Genomic DNA, 22,186 nt, shown 5'->3' with positions numbered 1-22,186 from the left:
TTCTTTTTTAACATCTATCTGTGTTTTGAAAGTTTCGCTTGAGTTTTATCTTATTTTTCACTAAGTATGGACTGGGTCTTCAATCAAAATAATATATATTATTTATCGTTATGGGACATATAAACGTTATAAGCAATTGAGTGTTTAACGCTATAAATAATTTAAACGTTATACAAATTTAAACGTTTAAAAAATTTTTCGTTTACCGTTATTGACAATTAAAACGTTATGAAAAATTTAGCGTTTTGCGTTATTTAAATTAGGGTAAAATTTGAAACGTTTTCAAACGTAGTAATACTACAAAATAAATCATAATTTTTGTTTCTTAATAAAATACCGATTACTTATATAAAAATTATCTTGGTCTAAAATTCTCGGGAGGGGGGGATTTCCCCCATCGCCCCCCCTCAAATATGCCACTGGCTAGAGATCGTTTTCTGTTTTAAAACGTGTAAAAAATTATTTAAGATCATTATTAATAGGTACAAGAAAAAATGTTCAATTTATCAATTTTATGCATAGAATCTAATTTGGTCGAGGAAATGAAATGAGAAGAACAGGTACAAACATTCGCAAACTCTTAAATCCAAAAAAACAAATTTAAAAAAAATAAATTATAGTAGGTATTAATTTTTTTTTATTATTTTTTTTTTTTTAATTTACGTTAATATTAAAATTGTGACTATTTTTCATTAATTTAAAAAATTCTTTTACAAACTATTCTATGACATTTAATATTTAGTTATACTTTTTATTGTAAGTAGATTAATTATTATATTAAGTATGTTTTATAATATTTAATTTTTTTTAATTTATACATAGAAACTAGGGGTTTTTTTTGATCTCATTTAAACCTTATTTTTTTGGGGAGAGGAGGTAAACAATATTTGCTCCAGGGCACTTAATCCAGCACTGTACATGAGATATATTATTATCTACATTTACTGATGGTAGTACTACTCAAAAGCATAATAGAAAATTACTTAAGTAGGTTGCAATTCATGGTACGTATAGATCACAGTACAGACATATTATATCAATAGGGTTTTTTATTTGTTACACGTGCCTATATTTTGGTTCATATTCGGCAAACTCGAAAATTAATAATACAATTATTTTATACGAATTATGAATGTAAGTTTATATGATTATGAATATTGCAGTGCAATATAATATACTGTAAGTACCGATATTTTGAAATTATTTTAAAATCCAATGAAGTTGTTTTAAATATTTAATGAATTTATTTGCTAGGAAAAAAGTATAACTATGATTTAAAATTATTAAAATAAATTATGTTAAATTCACTTTCTTAAAAATTTAATAGATACAAATTAATGAGAGGGTTGACACTGCTTAGTTCCAATTAATTGTGACTTTATAAGCTAAATCCTTAAAAATATTGTTAAGATTTCAATAAAAATAAAATATTCCATATTTTAAATTATAAAATTGAGATAAAATATTTAAATTTCAAATACCAAGTTAGTTTAAACATCTTGATTGTACTAATTAGCAGATTTTTATTAACACTGACAGGTTTACAACCTGTCACCAAACATCCAATCATACAGTGGAAGCCAACTGGAAACAAGTAGTAGAGGCAGATTTATGAGGGGGGGGAGGAAAATGTGGCAAAAAAATTAAACCCCCTTGGACTTAGTAACTATCACATATTTATTTCTATGTATATACTATAAAATACTATGAATAATTTTGTGTAGATAGCATATTTCATGATAATAAATAGTATTGTATTATATATAATATAATACTAATAATAGTTATAATATTCCTATTCACCCCCTCTCTTCTTAAACAAGCTTCAGATCCATTTAGTTTAGCTTAGTTAAGCAGGAAAGCAGGAAAAATTCTAAAGGCTTAAATTTAAAGCTTAACAAATATTATATATTTATAGAGCTATATAATCAAATAAATAAGGCTGCATAATACTTTAACACCAAAAGTATACATCTATAAATATACACCAATACTGCATTTTCATTAAAATAATACAGGATAAAATGTATAAAAACAGTATTTTGAAGTTTTCAAAAATATTTCATAGAAAAAATTATAATTTATTAACAAAAATTGTTGTTCTTTTTAAATTTTGAATATAAACTAAAAATTATTTTTTAGTAGAAAAACCTTGAGGGTATAAAGACTGCCATCTCCATGTATCTTCACACATTTCTTTTAAAGTTCTTTTGGCTTCCCATCCAAGATATTTTTTAGCAAAAGATGCATCACAATAAGAAGAAGCACAATCACCTGACCGACGATCAACAATATGGAAATCAATTTTTCGTCCACTAATTTGACTGAACATTTCTATGACCTAATTATAAAAATAATTAATATAAATTTATCATAGTTAAAATCAGTTTTTTTTTTTAACTATATTTTTAGAGAACCCGTGTTAGATTAACTAATAAAAATGTATTTATTAACAAAAATATAAATTTAAGAAGAGAAAAATTGAAGATTAATTAATTAATAAAATACATATAATACAACAATGATACATTTTTTTAAAGTAAAATTTTAATTAAAAACTATAATTTGTTATTTTAAATTTTAAATTATTAAATTTATTCTAATTACATAAACAAAAATAAATTTTTTATACATCATTACTTGTAATACAGAATATCCTTTTCCTGTGCCCAGATTTATAGCTACAGCACCATGTTCATCAGAATTTAGGATCTTTTTTAATGCACTAACATGACCATCAACAAGATCCATAACATGAAGATAATCTCTTACTCCAGTTCCATCAATAGTATTATAATCATTACCGAAAACATTTAAATACGGTCGGTTACCAATAGCTACTTGAGCAACATAAGGCATTAAATTGTTAGGAACTCCAGTAGGATCTTCTCCTAAAGTTCCAGAAGGATGTGCCCCAACTGGATTGAAATATCGTAAAATAATTACAAACCATTCCTTATAATAAACATGGGAAGACAAATAATTAATTTCTAAAAATAAAATGACAATCAAATATTAGTTATTGTATGATATACTTTATCAGAATTGCATAAATCTTGTAAAATTCCCTCAATATAGTACTTTGATTTAGCATATCCATTTAGTAAATTTTGACCAACAGGGTGTGATTCTGTAATTGGTAGAAATTGTGGTTCACCATACACTGTGGATGAAGAGGAAAATACAAGTTGCTTTACATTGTGTTCTTTCATAACCTATGAATCAAGCATATTATTAATAAATATATAATGTAAAAGTTAAAAATTTTAATGTCTTAATTTATTATTAATTTTATTGATATTGGATAAATTTTAAAATTAAAATAAACATTATATCATATATATAACATTATATATTATCCTCAATATATTATAATGAAGAATGACCCAAAAGTAATTAAAATAAAATATCAATATTAATATAGTTAACTATAATAACTTATAATACAACAAAATTAAGTATAAAAAAAACTGTTTTAACAATTATTTTTTATCTTCAGTTTAAGTTAAATATAAAGAATGGAAGAACAGTTGATATTAAATAGTAAGTTACTTGCATATTTAAATAACTAATTGCTATTTATATCATTTCTAAATAATTAAATCATACCAGTGTATTTTTATATAATATCTAAAAAATATATAATTATGAGTAAATTTATTATAATTTAATAGAATATAAAATAATAAATTTTATTATATATTATAATTTATAACATTAATACTTGAAATTCATTATTATAGTTATCATTCAACTTACTTGAAATAAATTAATTGATCCAGAAACATTGACTCGATAATAAGTCAAAGGATTGATACATGACTCTCCAACAGCTTTTAAGCCAGCAAAATGAATAACACAGCAAAATAAATGCTAAAAATTAATAATAATTTAATAACTTACGTAGAAAATGTTAAATTTACTTATAAATGTATGTTTGAGGAAAATGTAACTATTCATTTTTTTAAATTAATAAAGTAATAAAATTAAAAATTAAAATGATTATATATTTTATTAAAGAGTAGTATTTTATATACAGTTAGTTTATTTAGTTTAAATATAATATAATTCCAGAGGGCAGCAAGGCAACTAATTTGTGACCTCAATTTTTGATTAAATATAAACCATAAATATATTTTAAAAAAACAATGCAACACATAAAATATATTTTCTCTTCCGATGTTGAAAATCGCCTACAGTTGCACTTACTTTAGGTAGATTAAAACATGCAATTGATAATTTTGAACAATACTTCATAAAATTATTATTTAGACAATAGATTAATAATTATAGTTGGTAAAGTCATCATTATAAAATAAAGTAAAATATATTAACAAAATTATTCTGAAATTTTTTGATTTTTAACAGCTATAAATAGAATAAAATAGTTAATAAGTATAAATGATAAATAAAGTGCTAACCTTATCAAATACTTTTGATAGAGAATTATAATCCAAGAGATCAACATCATAAAAAATCACTTGTTTATTCACTAATTTTTCAACTTGGGTTATAGGTATTGGATTTTGTCCATTGTCTCCTGTATTAATATTATTATTTTCAATTACAATTTCAGCAAACATTAAAAACAAATTATGAAGAATTAAATACAATAGTTTAGTACTGTAAAATTAGCAAATTACGCAAGCAAAATAAACCATGATAAGCTTTGACAAAAAATTGTAGTAAGAAATTAAATTACAATAAATACCACTCATTGTTTTAATTAATTCAAGTTATTATTAGGACTCATCAATTTTATTTTATTCAATATTCAAATGTTGAATTTAATCCATATTATAAAGTTTGAAACATAATTTTACTGAATTTATACTCATAAAATAGTTCTATCATAATATATTATTACGAAAAAAAAAAATCTATAGAATATTTTTTTGATGTAATACATTTTTCATTTATAGACACATGCAAAGCGGCCAGCTGGAAAACTTATAATAATATATTGTTACATTTAAATTATGACAAACCAACACAAATTCAAATAAACATAACTAATTGTCATATCAAAGTCTATTTAAAATACTAAAATTTGATTCATTCTACTGATATATTAACATAAATCTGTGATTTATAAAAATTTGTATAATTTAAGTAATTTCATTAGTAATAACTAACAATATTTTAAAACAATTTTAATTAAAAAAATATACAGGAAAAACTATATTTAAACTTGGTTGACGAATTTAAGGAAGGAGAATTTTTGGAATACCAATGTATATTTTCTGTTTCAATATTTACACCAACAGTGTAATATCACATAATAACATAGGCAAGCCTATGAAAACTCATAAATATTACTGAGAAGGAAAAATATTTGAATTGATTTAATATACTAATAAATATTCAATAAATAAATTGTACATAAATGGTTTGACACATTATTAATATGCAATATAACATACCTTTACATGCATTTGATAAATTATCTAATACCACCACCTCATAACCGGATTCAATTAAAGGTATTATAGTATGGCTACCAACATACCCTGCACCACCCGTTAACAAAACACATTTGTTTCTTGCACTATCCATTTTGTAGTTTATCACTATAAAAATCCAAAAGGATTTTTGACCAGCAATACCTAATAAAAATATGTATAATATTAATCAATTAATTATTGTATTACATTATTATTAAAATTATCTCACTACACAAATTAATTAAATGACATTTTTCCACAAAATATTTAACATTTTATGTAGGTATTTAAAAAAAGGCTGTTTGATATTTTACATGCAAAAATTATTTCTAAAAAATGAACTTATCAAATAAACAATGAAAATAAATTGTGTAGGTAAGATTTAAATTAAAATTATTATACATTTTTTTAATGAAATAAATTCAAATTAATTTTAATTTTAAACTGGTATTTGAATAATTTCATAATAATATACACCTATAAATGTTTAATAAAATAGATGTTTTTTGAAAATATTAATATTAAATGTATTGTATTTAGATAAAAACCAGACAGAAGGTCATAATTATAATTTTACAGCCTAATGGCAAAGCAGTAATTTGTATAAGACATAGAAGAGACAATAACAAACATGTACTATAATTTAAATTTAAGTTTAAATAATGCAAATGAAAAAAATTTTACCTCAAAATAATTAAACAGAAATTTGTTGTGTGCTAACAATAAAACACATCCATATATGGGCTATAGGAAATATTAAGTGAATATGACTGTATGTAAACACAATACCTACATCAAAATGTAATAAAAACCATCACAGATAAGATATACTCAAATTCCAAGGCCATTGACTTACTAAATGTATATTTTATAATTATAATTTATCATGAAAATTCATAAACATAATAAAAAAGCTTATTTTTTATCATCAGTTGTATTTATCTTTAATATCTAGCTAATAAATTAATATTATTAAAATTATTTAAATTGATCCAATACTTTTAAAATCTTTATAAATTAGAAAAATTACCCATATTCTATTAAAATAATTAATATAAGTACATGTTTATCTATGGACATAAATAAAATCAAATTGAAGTAAATTTTTTGATTATAGGAACAATATGAGCATAGCTATACGCATACTTAATCAATAAGCTGAAGTATAAATATTTATGTTAAAATTATAAAGCAAAAATCCTACTTCATACATATAATTAGGTACTATTAGTATTAAAACCATTAAATATATCTATGATTAATTAATTTTGGAATGAGTATGAAAAATGTAGGGAGCTAAGTTTTCATGATCCCTACTGAATTGCATTTATACATACAGCTCTGGCCGATGGTTATAGGTTTATTCAAAATATTTTATGGGTCAAAAACGGATTTATTTGTATAAATTTAAAATAAATTATAATAATAATATGATAGGGTTTAAAAATTCTGTTAAACGAGGTTAACAATTTTCAGTAATTAAATTCAACAGCTCATAATATATAGTATCTTCTAATTTTCCCTTACGTATAAAAATAGACTTATATTAATAGCCAAGTAAATATAAAAATATCCAAAATTGGTCAATATCAATTTATTGATCATCGTTTCAACAATACTGGCAAAAAGTTTTTTTTATACGATTATGAAAAAAATTGAAATAGGTTAGAATGAAGTTAAAATATTTACATACCAACATAAACTGCATACGATCAATCCATATCCACAATGACCAGATGCAGAACGCTGCATAATTAATATCAATTATTTGTGAATATCGGTAAATTGTGACATTATGATAACGAGTAACGACATCGAAATAGTTATCATAAGTGATAAATTGATAACAGATGGTCTGTGGGGTCGGTCGTAGAGTAATTAGGCAATGGGGTCGATCGTCGGTGGGAAGATATTGATAAGTTCGAACATGGTACAAACTGTGATAAGTGGATGAGTTTGTCCGTTGTCTATCTGTTAGGCCCAGTAAGAGCACTACATCCAGTGGCACACGCAGAGGGAGCTAACGGATTAACCCCCAACCCAATTAGCTGTATTATAATTTTTTTTTGATTAAGTGTAAGTAAACGAAGTCAACGGTAAAAACACCCCTAGGAAAATATGGTTAGACGTAGTGGAAGAAGACCTTAACCAAATTAGCCTGGGACCGAGAAAAATGGAGGAATTTAGTGATGGTGATGACAACTTTTGGAGAGTATAAGAGCCCGACGAAGAAGAAAAAAATCATCCCATCAAATCCCTCCAATGGCGAATTTTGAGACGTACCAACACTACATATTTATAGGCTATGACCGAAAAGGAATAATGTTATTGATTTAAACTATATGTTTTAACTACTGAGGTGTGAAATAATTTTATTTTTAAACACACTAGTTTCTGCAAACCGTTGTTATTATGTAGTATCGTTTACTAATTACCAAAAATTCTATCTGTAAACAGATTTCAGAAATTTTAGTAAGTAGGTAATGTGTCTTCCATGTCCAATACATTTTACAAATTGTTTTTCTGATCAAATATTTTATGTGAGGTAATTTTTTAGAACTATAAGCAATATTCACACCATATTTTATGGGGCCCTGAAAAATTATTTTTAGTAGTATGTTAATTAGAAATCACGGGAACCTTTGAAACCTGCAGTAGGTACATGCGCGAGGCCCTGAAGATATATGCCATTTGCTTTTAACACTGACCTTTTTAAAAGATAATGCGTTACACCTTGTGGATAAATTATAATTTTACCAATTTTTTAAACCATATTAACGTTACTAAAAAATGATATATTTATAAATCTACAATTTCTAGTTTATTTTTACAAGACATTTTTAATTAGATTAAGCTTGATAATATAGAATCCGAGTTTATACATAAAAAAACGCAAACTGAACTAGAATTGAGTACTAGATGTTCTTTTCAACCAATATGTCTTTAACTGTATTTTTGTACATGACACATGTATTGAAATGTATCGTTCTAGATTTTTATGTGAATGTAATATATATTTTGAACTGAGTTGTGCATATTTCTAAAGTTCACAGAAAACGTTAGATGGATTTAAAACACAAGGAAATATGTAGCTAAAGCGATCATAACCAGTGGTGCAACTATGAATAAATATTTGGGGGGAGGGGGCTAAGTCTCCCTTAGTAATGAAAAGTGGCAACTCACGAGCGTTATTTTACCGCGCGACATTTTTACCACGCCCTAAATTTACGGTGCATTTTGTTAAAATAAATTAAATTGAATAGAGCACAACACACTAGTGTCCAGGGGAATATGTAGACTTATTTCTGGGGGAGGGGGGGTGACTAAAATTTTTTTCTTTAATTCAGGCTCAACATTTACAAGTAAAATTTTTGGTAATATTAAAATCAGGTGAATCCTTAATATTTGTTGTTTTTTTTGGACCCGACACAAAGTCCAATCAAGGGCATATTTGAGGGGGGGTGAAGGGGGCATTCGCCCCCTCATGGCTTGTATTTTTTTTAATATAATATATTGATTTACTTAAAAAAATGTAATGTATAAATAATTTAGAATATAAATTACTAGTCTATCATTATAATATAATAATAAATTCAATAATATGTCAATTTGATCACGGGTATCAGTTTTTATTTATCTTCATATATCATAACATTTTTGGTTGTAGAACGAATAGTGGTATTATCTTCCAAAGATATTGCTACGGTTATAGACATTTACAACCATAACCAAGGTATTTATCAGATAATATAAAATAATTTAAAGTAACACTTTTTTTATCACATATTTACCAGTTGGTCATTTTTTTGGTGAATTTATGCATATTGTATATTTTTGGATTTATTAGAGCTATATAAGTCCTTAATAATTTTACTTGCCTTTTTTTTTATATAATCTAATAGCTGGTACTTTTTGTTGTGCATAGGTATTTATTTATTTTTTTGTGGACAAATGCATACATATTTGTGTATTTTATAGAGCTAGAAGCCCCTAACCCAAATAATGATCAAAATAACATAGGCGTGCGCAGACCTCTTTTTCAGGGTATGTAAAAGGCTACCACTTCCTACCCCCCTCCCCTTAAACTGAAAGTTAATTTAAGCGTTTGAAATTCTGGTCTTAATAACTATTTAATTTAAAATTTTAATTTTTTTCCTAAAAAAAAGTGACTGAATAGCCATTTCTTAATCGTTATAATTGTCTTCATAATTAAAATTTAAAATAAATTACGAAAAAAAATTTAAATACATGATTTGAGTAATACGTTTAAATAGGATAAATAAATAAAAACGTAATTATGTACTTAAATGAAAAACAAAATAAGTTTGATAAATAATCAAAATTAATCATAAAACGATTCTGCGTACAGTTGAGTTCTTAATATCATCAATAATGTTTTCGAGATTTTAATTTATAGCCATTTCTCGTTCGGTAGTTGATAGCTATTTAATCTTACTTGAATTATTGTACTTCTTAATTTCATTCACACATTAAATCGTTGTTATAGCATATGATTTGTGTTTCAAAAATAAATTAAACTGTCTGGGACTGAATATAAAAATATAATAATAATCATAATGTAATACAAAATTACATAACATACATAAGACCAAATATGTCATAATTTCATAATTTTTATTTATTTTTTGTAATTTTAGAAAGAAAGCTCTATGTTTAGGGTATGCAGTTGCATACCCTGCATATCCCCTGCGCACGCCTATGTTTAATAACTGACAATATTTGTTTCCATATTCTCATAGGCTTGTTTATGGCTATGACCACTCTGGTAATGACCAGACCTGCAACATTGGCGCACATAAGGGGATGCCAGGGAGTGCTTAGCATCACCTAGTTCTAATCTAGTACCTCCAGTTTATTTTGAGGTAAAATTATTGTTTAAGGAGGATTATTTTGCATTTAAAATAATGAGTAAACTTCAGTTTGCAGATAATGCACTAATGCCACGAACGTATTCATACTATGTAAATACTTATGATATTGGGTATTTGTATTTATGCTACCTATGCATTTGATACTATTATTATGTTCAAGTTAATTGCTAGAATACCATTTAGGATTTTGGTATTCTTTACCGTCTACAGATTTGATTTCTTATTGATAAAAAATAGTGATGTTGATTAATAATATTTAGTTATAATATAAAAAATTGCTACAATTATAATTAAATGGTAAAACTAAAACATTTTATGCTAAGTAATTGTAGAATTGACAGTGGTTTCCAACGGGTGGGAGGGTAATATAGTGATGATAAAATTACAAAAATAATTATGATATATTAAATTTGCAATGTTTAAAATTGAAATCACTAAATATTTTCAGATTATTCCGCATCGATAACAATCATATTTTATAATAATAGTGGGATAAACCTTTTCGTATTTAATATGATATTGATAGGTACAAAGTTTGATTAGCACAACTAAAAAAATCGCCTTACCTCTAAATTTAGGGAGAGGGAGAATGAGATTTTTTAAAATTTACCATGAGGCATAAGATGAAAAAGGTTGGGAACCACTATTGTAAGGGGTTTGTGGTGGACTTCGCCTTGGGCGGATAATTTTAGCACTCCCAAGTTTCATATTGAATGTGCGCCTATGACCTGCAAAATCCAGCTTCGTTTTAAATTTATGTTTAAATCATTAAAAATAATTACTAAAAATTAAAAAAATGATTAAATAAAACAAAACTAAATAATAAATATTTTCACATCAAATATTATATATGTATAATATGTCTGTGACAAAAACTAACCAATATTTATTATCTAATATCCATAGCTATAAGTACCCGTGTAGTTTTAGTTGTATTTTATGTTATATACCTTTTATTTTTTTGAAAAGAGTGAGTATATTATTTACTAGCTAGGTATAGTTATTGTAGTAGCTACAATTACTACGTACGTTCTCGAGGTAGTGTATAAGTCATTCTTTGTCTTCGTATCCTAAATAAAAATTTAAATTTTCTTAATGAAAAATATTATTGGCCATACCTGCACAAAATTTTCAGACACGCCTATGCATATTCTTTAACTTGCAAATATTGGCCAAAAATATATTTTTGTAAATTGAAAATGTGGTTAAGATCAAGAATAGGTCAGCGTAGACTAACAGGTTTGTCTTTGCTGCATATGCATAAAAATGTTATTGTATCCATTGATGAAACAATCAACAAATTTGCCAAAATGAAAAAAATTAATTTGGGATTTGTTATTTGACCTAACCTTATGTTTTCTACTTAGATATTTTTTAAATTAAGTTACCTATTTTAATTGTTTTTTTTAAATTTTTTAAAAAATAATTAATAGGTACTATTACTACTATGATTATTTGTTGTTTTTTTTATAAAGTACTCAGACTGAAGGTACAATTTTAATATAAGAACTATTTGTGTTGTTATTATTAATAATTATTTTATATGCAGTAGGTTTTAAATCTATTTATTAAATAAATATTAAATTCAATTTGGTACTTTTATTTTTATTTATTCACTCTAATGAGCAACAGGAACATGAACTGTAGGTAATGAACCAGTGGCGTACCCAGAATTTTTTTAGAAGGGGGGGTCCAACATTTTTACTATATCAGTTATCTAATTATAGTTATAGTTAAAAAACTAGAACTGGTGTGTGATGTGTGTATAACTATTGTGAATATTACTGTTAATAACTATAGTAATAGTCATAATAGTTATACACTCATCACACTTATTCTGCACAAAGGTTTACTGTAATAGGTAGGTATTATAATTTGAAATCAATTTTTATTTGGTAGTAAAATGTTATAAAAAAATACATTATTTAATTAACAATAATAAATAATATTAAAAAAGCAATATAAATTAAACATGGTTTATTCATTATAGGTATATTATATTATTTATAAACTTTGTATATTTAAACTAATGGGAAATTAAAATACACTATTAAACCATTGAGTATGTACAAATTTCAATGGTGGGGGGGTCCGGACCCTAAAACCCTCCCCATTGGATATGCCTCTGTAATGAACTGTAAATTATTTTTAAATTTGTATTTAATAAATCAATTCCCCCCCTCCCATGGCCTCAACTTAAATACGCCCTTGAGCCCAATTCAGTATTCACAGCCACGCGTAATTTGATATCGTTCTAAAATGATCCACATTAAAAAAATTTTAATTGAGTATCTCACATAAAATCAATTCCTTAAATACGAATTCAGGGGGGGGGTGGACGATCGCCCCTTCGCCATCCTAAAATACGCCCATGCTAGTGTCGCGCCGTAAAATTAACGCACGACATTTCAGAAACTGTCGCGTGCACCTTAACTTTATCGCATGATGAGGAATCACAGTGAAAATGCAGTATAATAATAGGTGAAGAACACACACGCAGTAATAAACCCCGCGACCTATTAGTATTTTATTTTCAATATTCGTTCAATCGTCATTATCAAATATTAATAATCAAATGCCGTCAGAGGAAGAGTCTGAAATAGACATCTCAAATTTAACATCTGAAATTGATGTACAACAGAATATTCAGTTAAACACAGAACTAGATGTAGAGCTTTTAATTTTGCTTAATGAAAGTAAACCTATTTTATGGGATAAGACGTTAGATAAGTTTTCAGACTGCAATCTAAAATGAAAAGCTTGGAGGCAGGTGTTTAATTTGATACAACAAGAGTTTGAACATCTTCAATATGAGGACCATAAATTGATAGGTATGTAATAAATATATTATGTATAAATAAATATGTTTTTCTTTCTTGCATACTTTATTTTTTTGGAAATTATTTATATTATTCGATTACTAGTAGAATAATGCTTAAATTATAAACTTTGGCAGTGGTTTCTTGGTTTCCATAAGATGGTCTTATATACACATATAATAAAAATACATTGGTAAATTTTTTTTATAAGGGTTTAAAGTCTAAAAATGTATGAAATTGCGAAAATTTGCAAGTTATTTTGTTGTTAAAAATACCTACCTACATAATAATTTGGTTTTTTAAATTCTTAAAATATATATACCTAAGTACAAATATAAATGTTAATTATATATATATATACAATATTAATTTAATCATAATATTTTCTAATTTAGTATAAATTATAATATATTATTTTTAACTTAGTTTATTATATCTAATTAAATATAAAGAAACATTACATATTATAGGTTATTTAGTGATTAGTACCTACTGTAAGTATTACAAATATTTTTTTTATTTTTATAAAAATATGGTAACCCAAAAACAAAATAATATTTTCATCTGTTATGATGTTGTTTAGTTGTAACCATAGATACAAACTAAATAGTTAATATATGTTTAATGAAATAAGTAAATATATGAGTAGCTATCGTGAATATCATAGGTACCTAAATAAATGTCCCATAAATAAATGCTTGTGTGTTGGTATTAAAATGAGCAGTAAATTTTGTTTGAATAAAAATTTGAATATTTTTTTCTTTTGAAAATTAAAGTATAGACGAGCTATTTATTTGAATTCTATAAAACAATTGCCTAATTTATTTTGGAGTCTTTGAGAATTCTTGGTGGATAAGCCTCCCAATCACCCCTTAATTGCGCTTATGGTCATCACACGTGCATTGTGCAATAACATATGAGGAACAAGGGTAACTTATGGAACTTGAATATATGTCATATAATGTGTTAAAATCTAAATATACAACTATAATACATTAAAATTTCAACATGTCAAAATATTCTATTAACAATTAGAACTTAATTAGAACTATTATCAGACAATTTATATGGTGGGATTACCCACCACCATTAGGTGGTTCTTGAGAAGCATGTATTGAGGGGGGAGGTGAAAATATTTTACATATACTTACATACATACATATATCTCACTTATTTTTTTTTTACTGTTTGATACATGAGAAGTAATTTTAAGTTCTATAATACAATTTATACAATGGCATAACATAAAAAATATATGATCAATAAAAAAATGAAAACAAAAATTGTTATTTAAACTTAATTAACAGTCAAATTTTAAACTCATAATGCATAATAAACTAATTTATTACTTAAGTACATTATACATATATATATATAACTCTTGGTAGCTTATCTTCAACATAGAGTTTTTTTTAATATTTGAATTTGAATAAATATTGAATTCAATTATTCATCGCAGTTTCTTCTATATTTATTAAAAGTAAAAGTTATGTCCTTCATATATTTAGACGCTATGACAATGTCCTCTTCATCTTTTCTTTGCAATAATTTACTGGTAGGAAATGTTACACTTAATGTACTAGATTATACAAATATTGACGAAATAAAATGACAGTTATAAATAGCAAATACCAGAGTCATTATTTGGGGGGCAGGCAGAGACATATTTAGAGTTTTGACGCTCCAGGTAAAGTTTTATTGTCACCCCTACACACGTTTTATTCAATATTTCAAGAACGATCATATTTATTATCTATTTTATGCGGTCAAATTTTTTTATAATTAACATCAAATTAAAAATCGCATTAAAGTCGCTATACAAAATCTTAAAATATTAAATTTTTTTGATTGACGAATGAAAATTAATGATGGAATATGATTACAAAAAAATTTGCCACCCGGGGCGATGGTACCCCTAAAATACGTACCTGGAGCAGTATGTGCAACGGTACCACTAACTTATTAGTGTAAATAATTGGCCCTTCATTAATGCTCCTATGCAATGTTATAATTAACTAAATAAAAATAAAATATTCATGTATGTGTATGTACTATATATAAAAATTTTTAAATATTTAATTTTATTTATCAACTTCATTATCAAATATATATTAAACACGACAAGTAAAGTACATTTTTTCGAATAATTCTCGCCAGCTTTTTATTGATAGGGCAGGTAGGCAGGTAACAAGTGTCACTATTTAGGAGAGACATAAAAATATAATACCTATAAGCATAGGTGTGCGCAAACTTGTATTTTAGGGAGTCCCTACAAAATTTTTAGTGTGGGCCACTTGTATTCGTTGGAAAGTTTTTTTTTTTAGGTTTATCAGTTTAGGCTCATTGTGTCGACAGATATGAATGCATTTTCTTATGCGATTGCATTAAAAACGGTCTAAAATTAAATAAATGGTCTTTTCATTTTTAATAATAATATTAAGTGTTCAAATTTTCAAAATAATATACAATAATTTTAAATGAAAATATATGTTTTTTAGGGTTGCTTTTATAACTTAGGTATCAGTGCCGGCGCTAGGGGAGGATTATTTGTCCAGGGCTCCGCGCTTGTTAAAGTATCATCTTAACGTGAGACACATTGAATTTTATATCCTAAAAGCTAATATCCGTGGCCCAGCAATACCTAGTGCCGGTTACTGTTTGGTATATCTAAGTGGGCCGTTTTTTTGTTTTCCCGGTAGAATTTTCTGACCCAGTCTGGCCCTGCGTGAAGGTATACTTAATAAATTATAATGTATAAATAATTAAATAACCATAACTTAAATTTTTTATTTAATATTATGGTATATTAGTCCCAATGTTTTCATTGAATCTCGTATATTTTTTACAGAGAGCTTTATTATTTTTACTTTTACAGTCAATTGTAGCTGTTATATTATCATAATAAGCTTTTGCAAGATAATTTAGTGTTATTTTTTCTATTACGAAACATCATTTATTTTTTACTAAATATTATAGAACACTTAATTTGAGCAACATCAGTTAAAATACGGGCCTCTTACTCTTATACTTGTGGGACCCCATTTATAACACTTCGGGGGGTACCTGGGCACATCCGGTATCCCCCGTGCGGATACCTATTTCATACGTGTTTCATACGCGCAAGATCATCGACTACGTGTCCGCGTGTGTCCTTCGATTATCACTGCCCAATGCATATTCCTGATTTGTTTGCGTTCGGCCGCGGTTCTCTGCCATCCGGCCAGTTCGAGTCTTCAGCACTCACCATCAACGGCGCCATTCCACTTAGACCGTAGTAGCGGCTCGTAGTAAATATTCTGGGGAGACCTAAATTATTTAACACAAATTCCATACAACAAAGAACAAGAAAAACCCTTTTGTTGGAAAATTAATTATACTTAATACTTAATTTAATATTTAGTTAATATTTTTAACTTAATTTAATGGTAAATTTTTTTATAAACTAATCCAATTCTGCAATTTTTTTATCTGCGAATTTATAGATGACGGTGTACAGCGATTAACTACGGCGCGATGACACGGAAATTATTGTCGTCAACTCAGTCTCGATAATACGTCTATAATACGCTGATTGTTCTCCCCGGCCCCCTCCGTCCAACAAGCCAAACCATTACATGTCACCATGTGAACCTGTCGGAAGTGTGAATAGTGTTTCCATCAAAATAACTATTTATAGGTCTTATATTTTGTGGCCTTAAATTTATAATAATAAATATAGAATAACATACGAGTGTTTTCAATAAAAATATTTTTATACATTATTAAATAGTTATTATTTACAAGTAGTTGTTATTTTTTTTTTTAAGGGGAGATGCAGTCTCAAAGTCTCCTCTGGTGAGCCGCCCCTGTTCAATCGGTTGCAGTAGTCGTCATTCGTTCCATGATGGTCAGGTTACGTTGTTTTCTTTCTTATTATTATATTATTATTTTAATCGTAATTGTTTATTTTTATTATATAATAATGTTATAGTGATTAATAGGGCTCGGATTTCAATGCATTTACATCTTTTTTTTGGGATGTCTCATGCGATGTTTTCCAAGCTACAAATTTGTTTCAGGTACACCGTGTTCTGCCCACAAACATTTTATGGGATATTTTTTGCATTTTTTGGCGTTTTTAATGCATTTTTTTTATATTTTAGGATATTTTTGACCTATTTCTCGTATTATTAATAACTTCAGTTGATGTTGAAAGATCATTTTCAGTATATAAAACTTATTGGCAGATAACCTTCGATCATTCAAATTCCAAAACTTAAAAGAAATACTTATCGTACAGTGTAATTCAAATATGTAATTTAATTTTTAATTCAATTTTTGTTTTAATTTTTTTTTATTTTTTGTTGTGTAATGTAATAAAATTTTATTTTTTGCTCATTTTTTTAATAATAATTTGAATTTATTTAATAAATGGTACATTTTTTGATATTTTTAGGGCATATTTTAGATATTTTAGGTCATAAATGCATTTTTTGAAAGATAATTTTTTCGATATTTTTATGGCATTTAAATCCTAGCCCTAGTCATTAAGCATCGATTACCTCACTAACCCTAGATTAAAATATTTCGTTATTTATTTTTTGTAACACATGTTAATATATCTATGTCAAATAATTTTTTTTATTTAATTCATATTGTTATTAATAATACAAGGTTACTTATATACAGTGGCGTATCCAGGATTCATTTAACGGGAGTGTTTTAAAATTTATTAGACTTATGGTAAGTAGAGCCTCTGCCCCCTCCCCGGATTAAATAAATGAATTCCATGTATTTATATAAATAAAAACGATTACATTAAGACAGCATATGTAAAACCTACAAGTTGTATACAACGTTTATTCAAATAATCAAAGTAAGTTTACAATTTGGTGAAATACCATAAAATAAGATCGTTGGGAGGTGTTCTAACACCCATATCACCCCCTCTAAATACGCCCCTGCTTATATATACATATATCTCATCCTCATTATTTTTTTTCGTTTTCATTCCTTATACACAGTCCATTTTCTTTTAATCTTTCCTTACTAAATTTGTGTCTGAATTTCAATCACTATGTTTTTTGCGTCAGTGTTACTAGTTATATATATATATATATATATTTTTTTTTGCGTATTTAAACTTTTTACTAATATTTTATTAGTTTTACAATAAGACGTTCTTTAATTTTTGGCATTAATAAAATAAAAACTCTGGCACTACCCACAAATGTTAGAACTTAAAAAACAAATTAGTAAAAACATTAAAAACATGAAGTGAACTCAAAAACTATTATTGAAACAGTTTTGATATAAAATTATCACCAAAACGATTTTTAATAAACTGTTTATACAGTTTTATACTGTTTATATACGTTTACACGGTTCAAATGGAGGAGCGGTCTACCTATCACCCCCTCTCCCAATTTAAAACCACTACAGTATAATATTTATTTTTTAGTATAGATAATGGTTATATAGTATGATAAATTACAATAACACATATATTTTTCTCAACTTTTGACAATTTCATCTAATATTTCTTTTGGTGTGATTGTAATACTATATAATATTACATTTAACAATGAGTTCAATAAGTAAATTGAAACCAACATAATATTTAAATAATTATAATCTACCACTTTCTTACTAGGTACTTCTGAAGTACTTGGATACATGGATAGTAAAGATTTTCAAAGTGGCCTTCATAAATAAATTTTTTCTAACATATTGTATACATAACACATTATATAGTGAATGGTTTAGTGGTGATGGGAATTGGACCTCGTAACCTCCGATGTCTATGGCCCTGGGTTTTCAATGTTCAACGAGCGTTGAACTAAATGTCTACATTTGCGTTTGGCGCGGGGGTCAGTCAAATAGAAAATCCTTGTTACAAACGACACATTGACAGTTGTTACGAGTGCATGGGTTTCGTTATAATTCGTGAATTGGTCGGTTAGGTTGGGAACTTCAACAAATTTAATGCTGGTAGGTCGGCAAAATAGCACGATTGTGAATTAAATAAGAACACTTTCTGAAAAACCCACACCAAGTTCATTGAAATGTTGCTATCGAATAAACGGTTTTAAATTAAAGATATTACGAATGGATCACTTTAAATATCTAAAGATGGTTGATATTGTAATAAAAACAAGTATCTAAAAAAGGTAGGTTGAATTTTTAACTTTTACAAAAAAAAAGGCATCTAAAATTTGGGAAAATCAAAAATTTCAAGTACAGTACAAATTTCATTAAAATATTTCGAAACTATGAAATATCTTTAAAATGCTTGTATAAGAACTCAGTATTTTTTTTTTTTTATATAACATTCTTATAACTTTTTTATATATTTTTTTTTAATCCTAAAATATAAAAATTTAAAGTTTTATGAATTTTTAATTATAAAAATGTAGCAAGTCTTATTGTGTTGTCAAAATTTATTACTTAAACGCTAAAAACATTTTTTTTTTTAAATAAGTTCAATTTTTTTCATTAATCAGTAAGAGATATACGATATATGGTATGAAGAATTTCATATTATACTATCAGCAGTTTTTGTCAAAATTAAAAATATTTTATATATATTTTAACAGATATTAATTTATTTCAATTTTATGTAAATAACTAAATAATTTTTTTTAATTAATATTATACCCTCTGTAGAGACGGTGTTTAAGCACTAAGGGGAAATTTCTAGAATCTATGATTATTATTTTTTTATTTACAATGAGAACAAAAATTCGACTTCATCTAAAACCGGTATACCGTAAATGTATTATTTACTTTATTGTTTAATAACAATGTTATTTGTATATAAAAACATGTGTGTTCACTTTTCACCTTTGAACTTTATTTAATATTAATTATAAATTATATATAATTAATCACTAGTACATATATACTACATATTATAATGTATATATTAATCAAGGACGTGTCTAGACGGTGGTTTTTGATCGCCTTCATGAAACTTCCACTACACTTTTTTATAAACTGTTAATATGCTCGATTATATTTATGTCTTAAATTTGTAATTCTTCCCTATCTAAAGATATCCTGGGAACGTCAATGATATTAATAAATGAGATCTTTCGTTTATAAAATTCGGGTTTTAACTTTAATTCGAAAAATAAAATGATTTAATAATCATTCGGTTTTGTTTTGAGGTAAAGCAAAAACGATTACAAAGGCAAAATGGGTAAATAAAAGTCGAAGATCATAGTATGATAATGGATATTGGTAGTGATCGTAAGAACTAAACAATATATAATAAATAATACTGTGACATAACGATTATAATAATGATGGATCCATAATGATGGATATATTTGAGAGCAATAAAAATTAAAAACTTTTTCGAAATAAATTGAATTAAATATAATAAAATATTCATAAATCATCCCATAAGGACACGATGAAACATGATTGTAAGTACATTTATTATAAAATACATCAGTAAAGATATATGTAAGTATACTCAAAAAAATAGAATTGTTTAACAAAGTCCAATTATCACGACAGCTTCTAATGAAAGATTCATCTCGTCCTTAATTAGAGTAAAAAGCTTTTTGCGTTTAACAATGGTGACAGATGCTGATTACAGATTAAATTATTATTTAATGGTTATGAACGTAGAAAAATAGTATGAAGGTAGTAAAATTGGGGAAGTATCAAATGTTTTTGCCCTAGGGCGTTATTGGCAGTTAGGACGGCACTGATCATCGTAATGTATAACTTAACTTCGATGTACAATTTACTATACACATTTATAATAAATAATTAAGTTAATACAATTTCTTGTAATGGTTTGTAAAAATCACAACTTTGTAAAATTTTATAGCTATTTGAGCTCACTGATGAACTTTAATCCAAAATATCCCCCGATTTATTTTAAAAAAACCACATCAGATAACCCGGATATTCAAAGTTGAATTTAATGTTTCGGAGAATTGATTTATATATTATAAAAATTAGTAACTTATACAATAAAAATATTTTTGGTTTTAAAATGTTTTAGACTATGATATAATATAATACGAATAGGTATATACCTACGTTTTTTTATTATTTAATAATTTGTGGTAGTCTGGTAGTCGAGATAACACGGATGTACCAAAAAAAAAATATAAGTATAATTTCTACTGCACCCATAAGACATTATATTATACATATAATACATATTTTTTTTTTCATAAATAATATGTAATACATGTACATATATATAAATACTGTTCAAAAATTATTGTGCATATTAAATCGCTTCATATACTTCATGATTCTTTGAAAAACTTATTTTTTTTTTGTTATAGTACTTCATTTAAATATTGTGTAGTTATATATTTTATATTAAAATTTTTAATCTTTTAATTATGAAAATATATACGATCGTAGACAGGGACAAACACGGGAAAAATATTCAGAGATATTGAAAAATGTCTTAAGAAACTTTGAAACAACTATTAAATTTGTTGGTAGTTTTTTTTTTTTTTTAATTTTTCCTATTATTCGGGTGAGGTGTTGAATTCCCCAATACCTCCCTTTGCGTTCGCTTTTGGACACTTAAGTGTTATTCATAAATGTAAGCTGTAGGGAGTATATTTTTGACAGTGCGAAATAAAAATACTGCGATGACACAAAAATAATACAAATATCAACAAGAAAATGTAAACAACAAACGATTATAAAACTATTATAGAAAAGTAAGCTAATTATTAATAAAAGAATAACACACGTGCAATTAGTACTATACGTAATTGTATAACAATACCTAACGGCGACGTCTGCACAATCAGAATATAATGTGATGGAAAAAAAAAAAAATAAAAAAAAAAATTAAGCAATAATATGACTTAGTATTGCGGCGGTCTAGGTGAAAGAGACCACTATAACTATAACATTATGGTAAACAGTATAATCGCGGCGACGGAGGCGGCAACTAGACAACACTACGTCCTCAACAACTAATACACAGTAATAATACAACCAAGGCGGTGGCGGTGACAAATCGTCTGTAATCGGATGAATTTTATAAACTGTTTTGGCAACACTG

At 26.3% G+C, this 22,186-nt stretch overlaps 1 protein-coding gene across 4 annotated transcripts; it reads right to left on the bottom strand.

Moving 5' to 3' along the window:
* Window positions 1-1,907: 1,907 nt before the first annotated feature.
* LOC112680965 (UDP-glucose 4-epimerase-like) lies at window positions 1,908-22,102 on the bottom strand. Of its 4 annotated transcripts, none has more exons than XM_025551221.1 (7): window positions 21,905-22,102; window positions 5,424-5,606; window positions 4,422-4,540; window positions 3,760-3,873; window positions 3,036-3,215; window positions 2,641-2,955; window positions 1,908-2,341 (listed from the first exon to the last, which is right to left on the bottom strand). In XM_025551221.1, the coding sequence occupies exons 2-7, from the start codon at window positions 5,554-5,556 to the stop codon at window positions 2,132-2,134; spliced, it is 1,071 nt and encodes a 356-aa protein (XP_025407006.1). In that variant the 5' UTR covers window positions 5,557-5,606; window positions 21,905-22,102; the 3' UTR covers window positions 1,908-2,131. The 4 variants fall into 4 exon arrangements, with proteins under 4 accessions (XP_025407006.1, XP_025407002.1, XP_025407003.1 ...); XM_025551217.1 differs by lacking the exon at window positions 21,905-22,102 and adding an exon at window positions 16,176-16,212; XM_025551218.1 differs by lacking the exon at window positions 21,905-22,102 and adding an exon at window positions 7,138-7,674.
* Window positions 22,103-22,186: the final 84 nt, after the last annotated feature.

Source organism: Sipha flava, unplaced genomic scaffold (genome assembly GCF_003268045.1).
Source record: "Sipha flava isolate LNK unplaced genomic scaffold, YSA_version1 182_pilon_pilon, whole genome shotgun sequence".
NCBI classification, from domain to species: domain Eukaryota; kingdom Metazoa; phylum Arthropoda; class Insecta; order Hemiptera; family Aphididae; genus Sipha; species Sipha flava.
The sequence above is the reverse complement of the archived record's forward strand: the minus strand, read 5'-3'. Positions and strand labels throughout refer to the sequence as shown.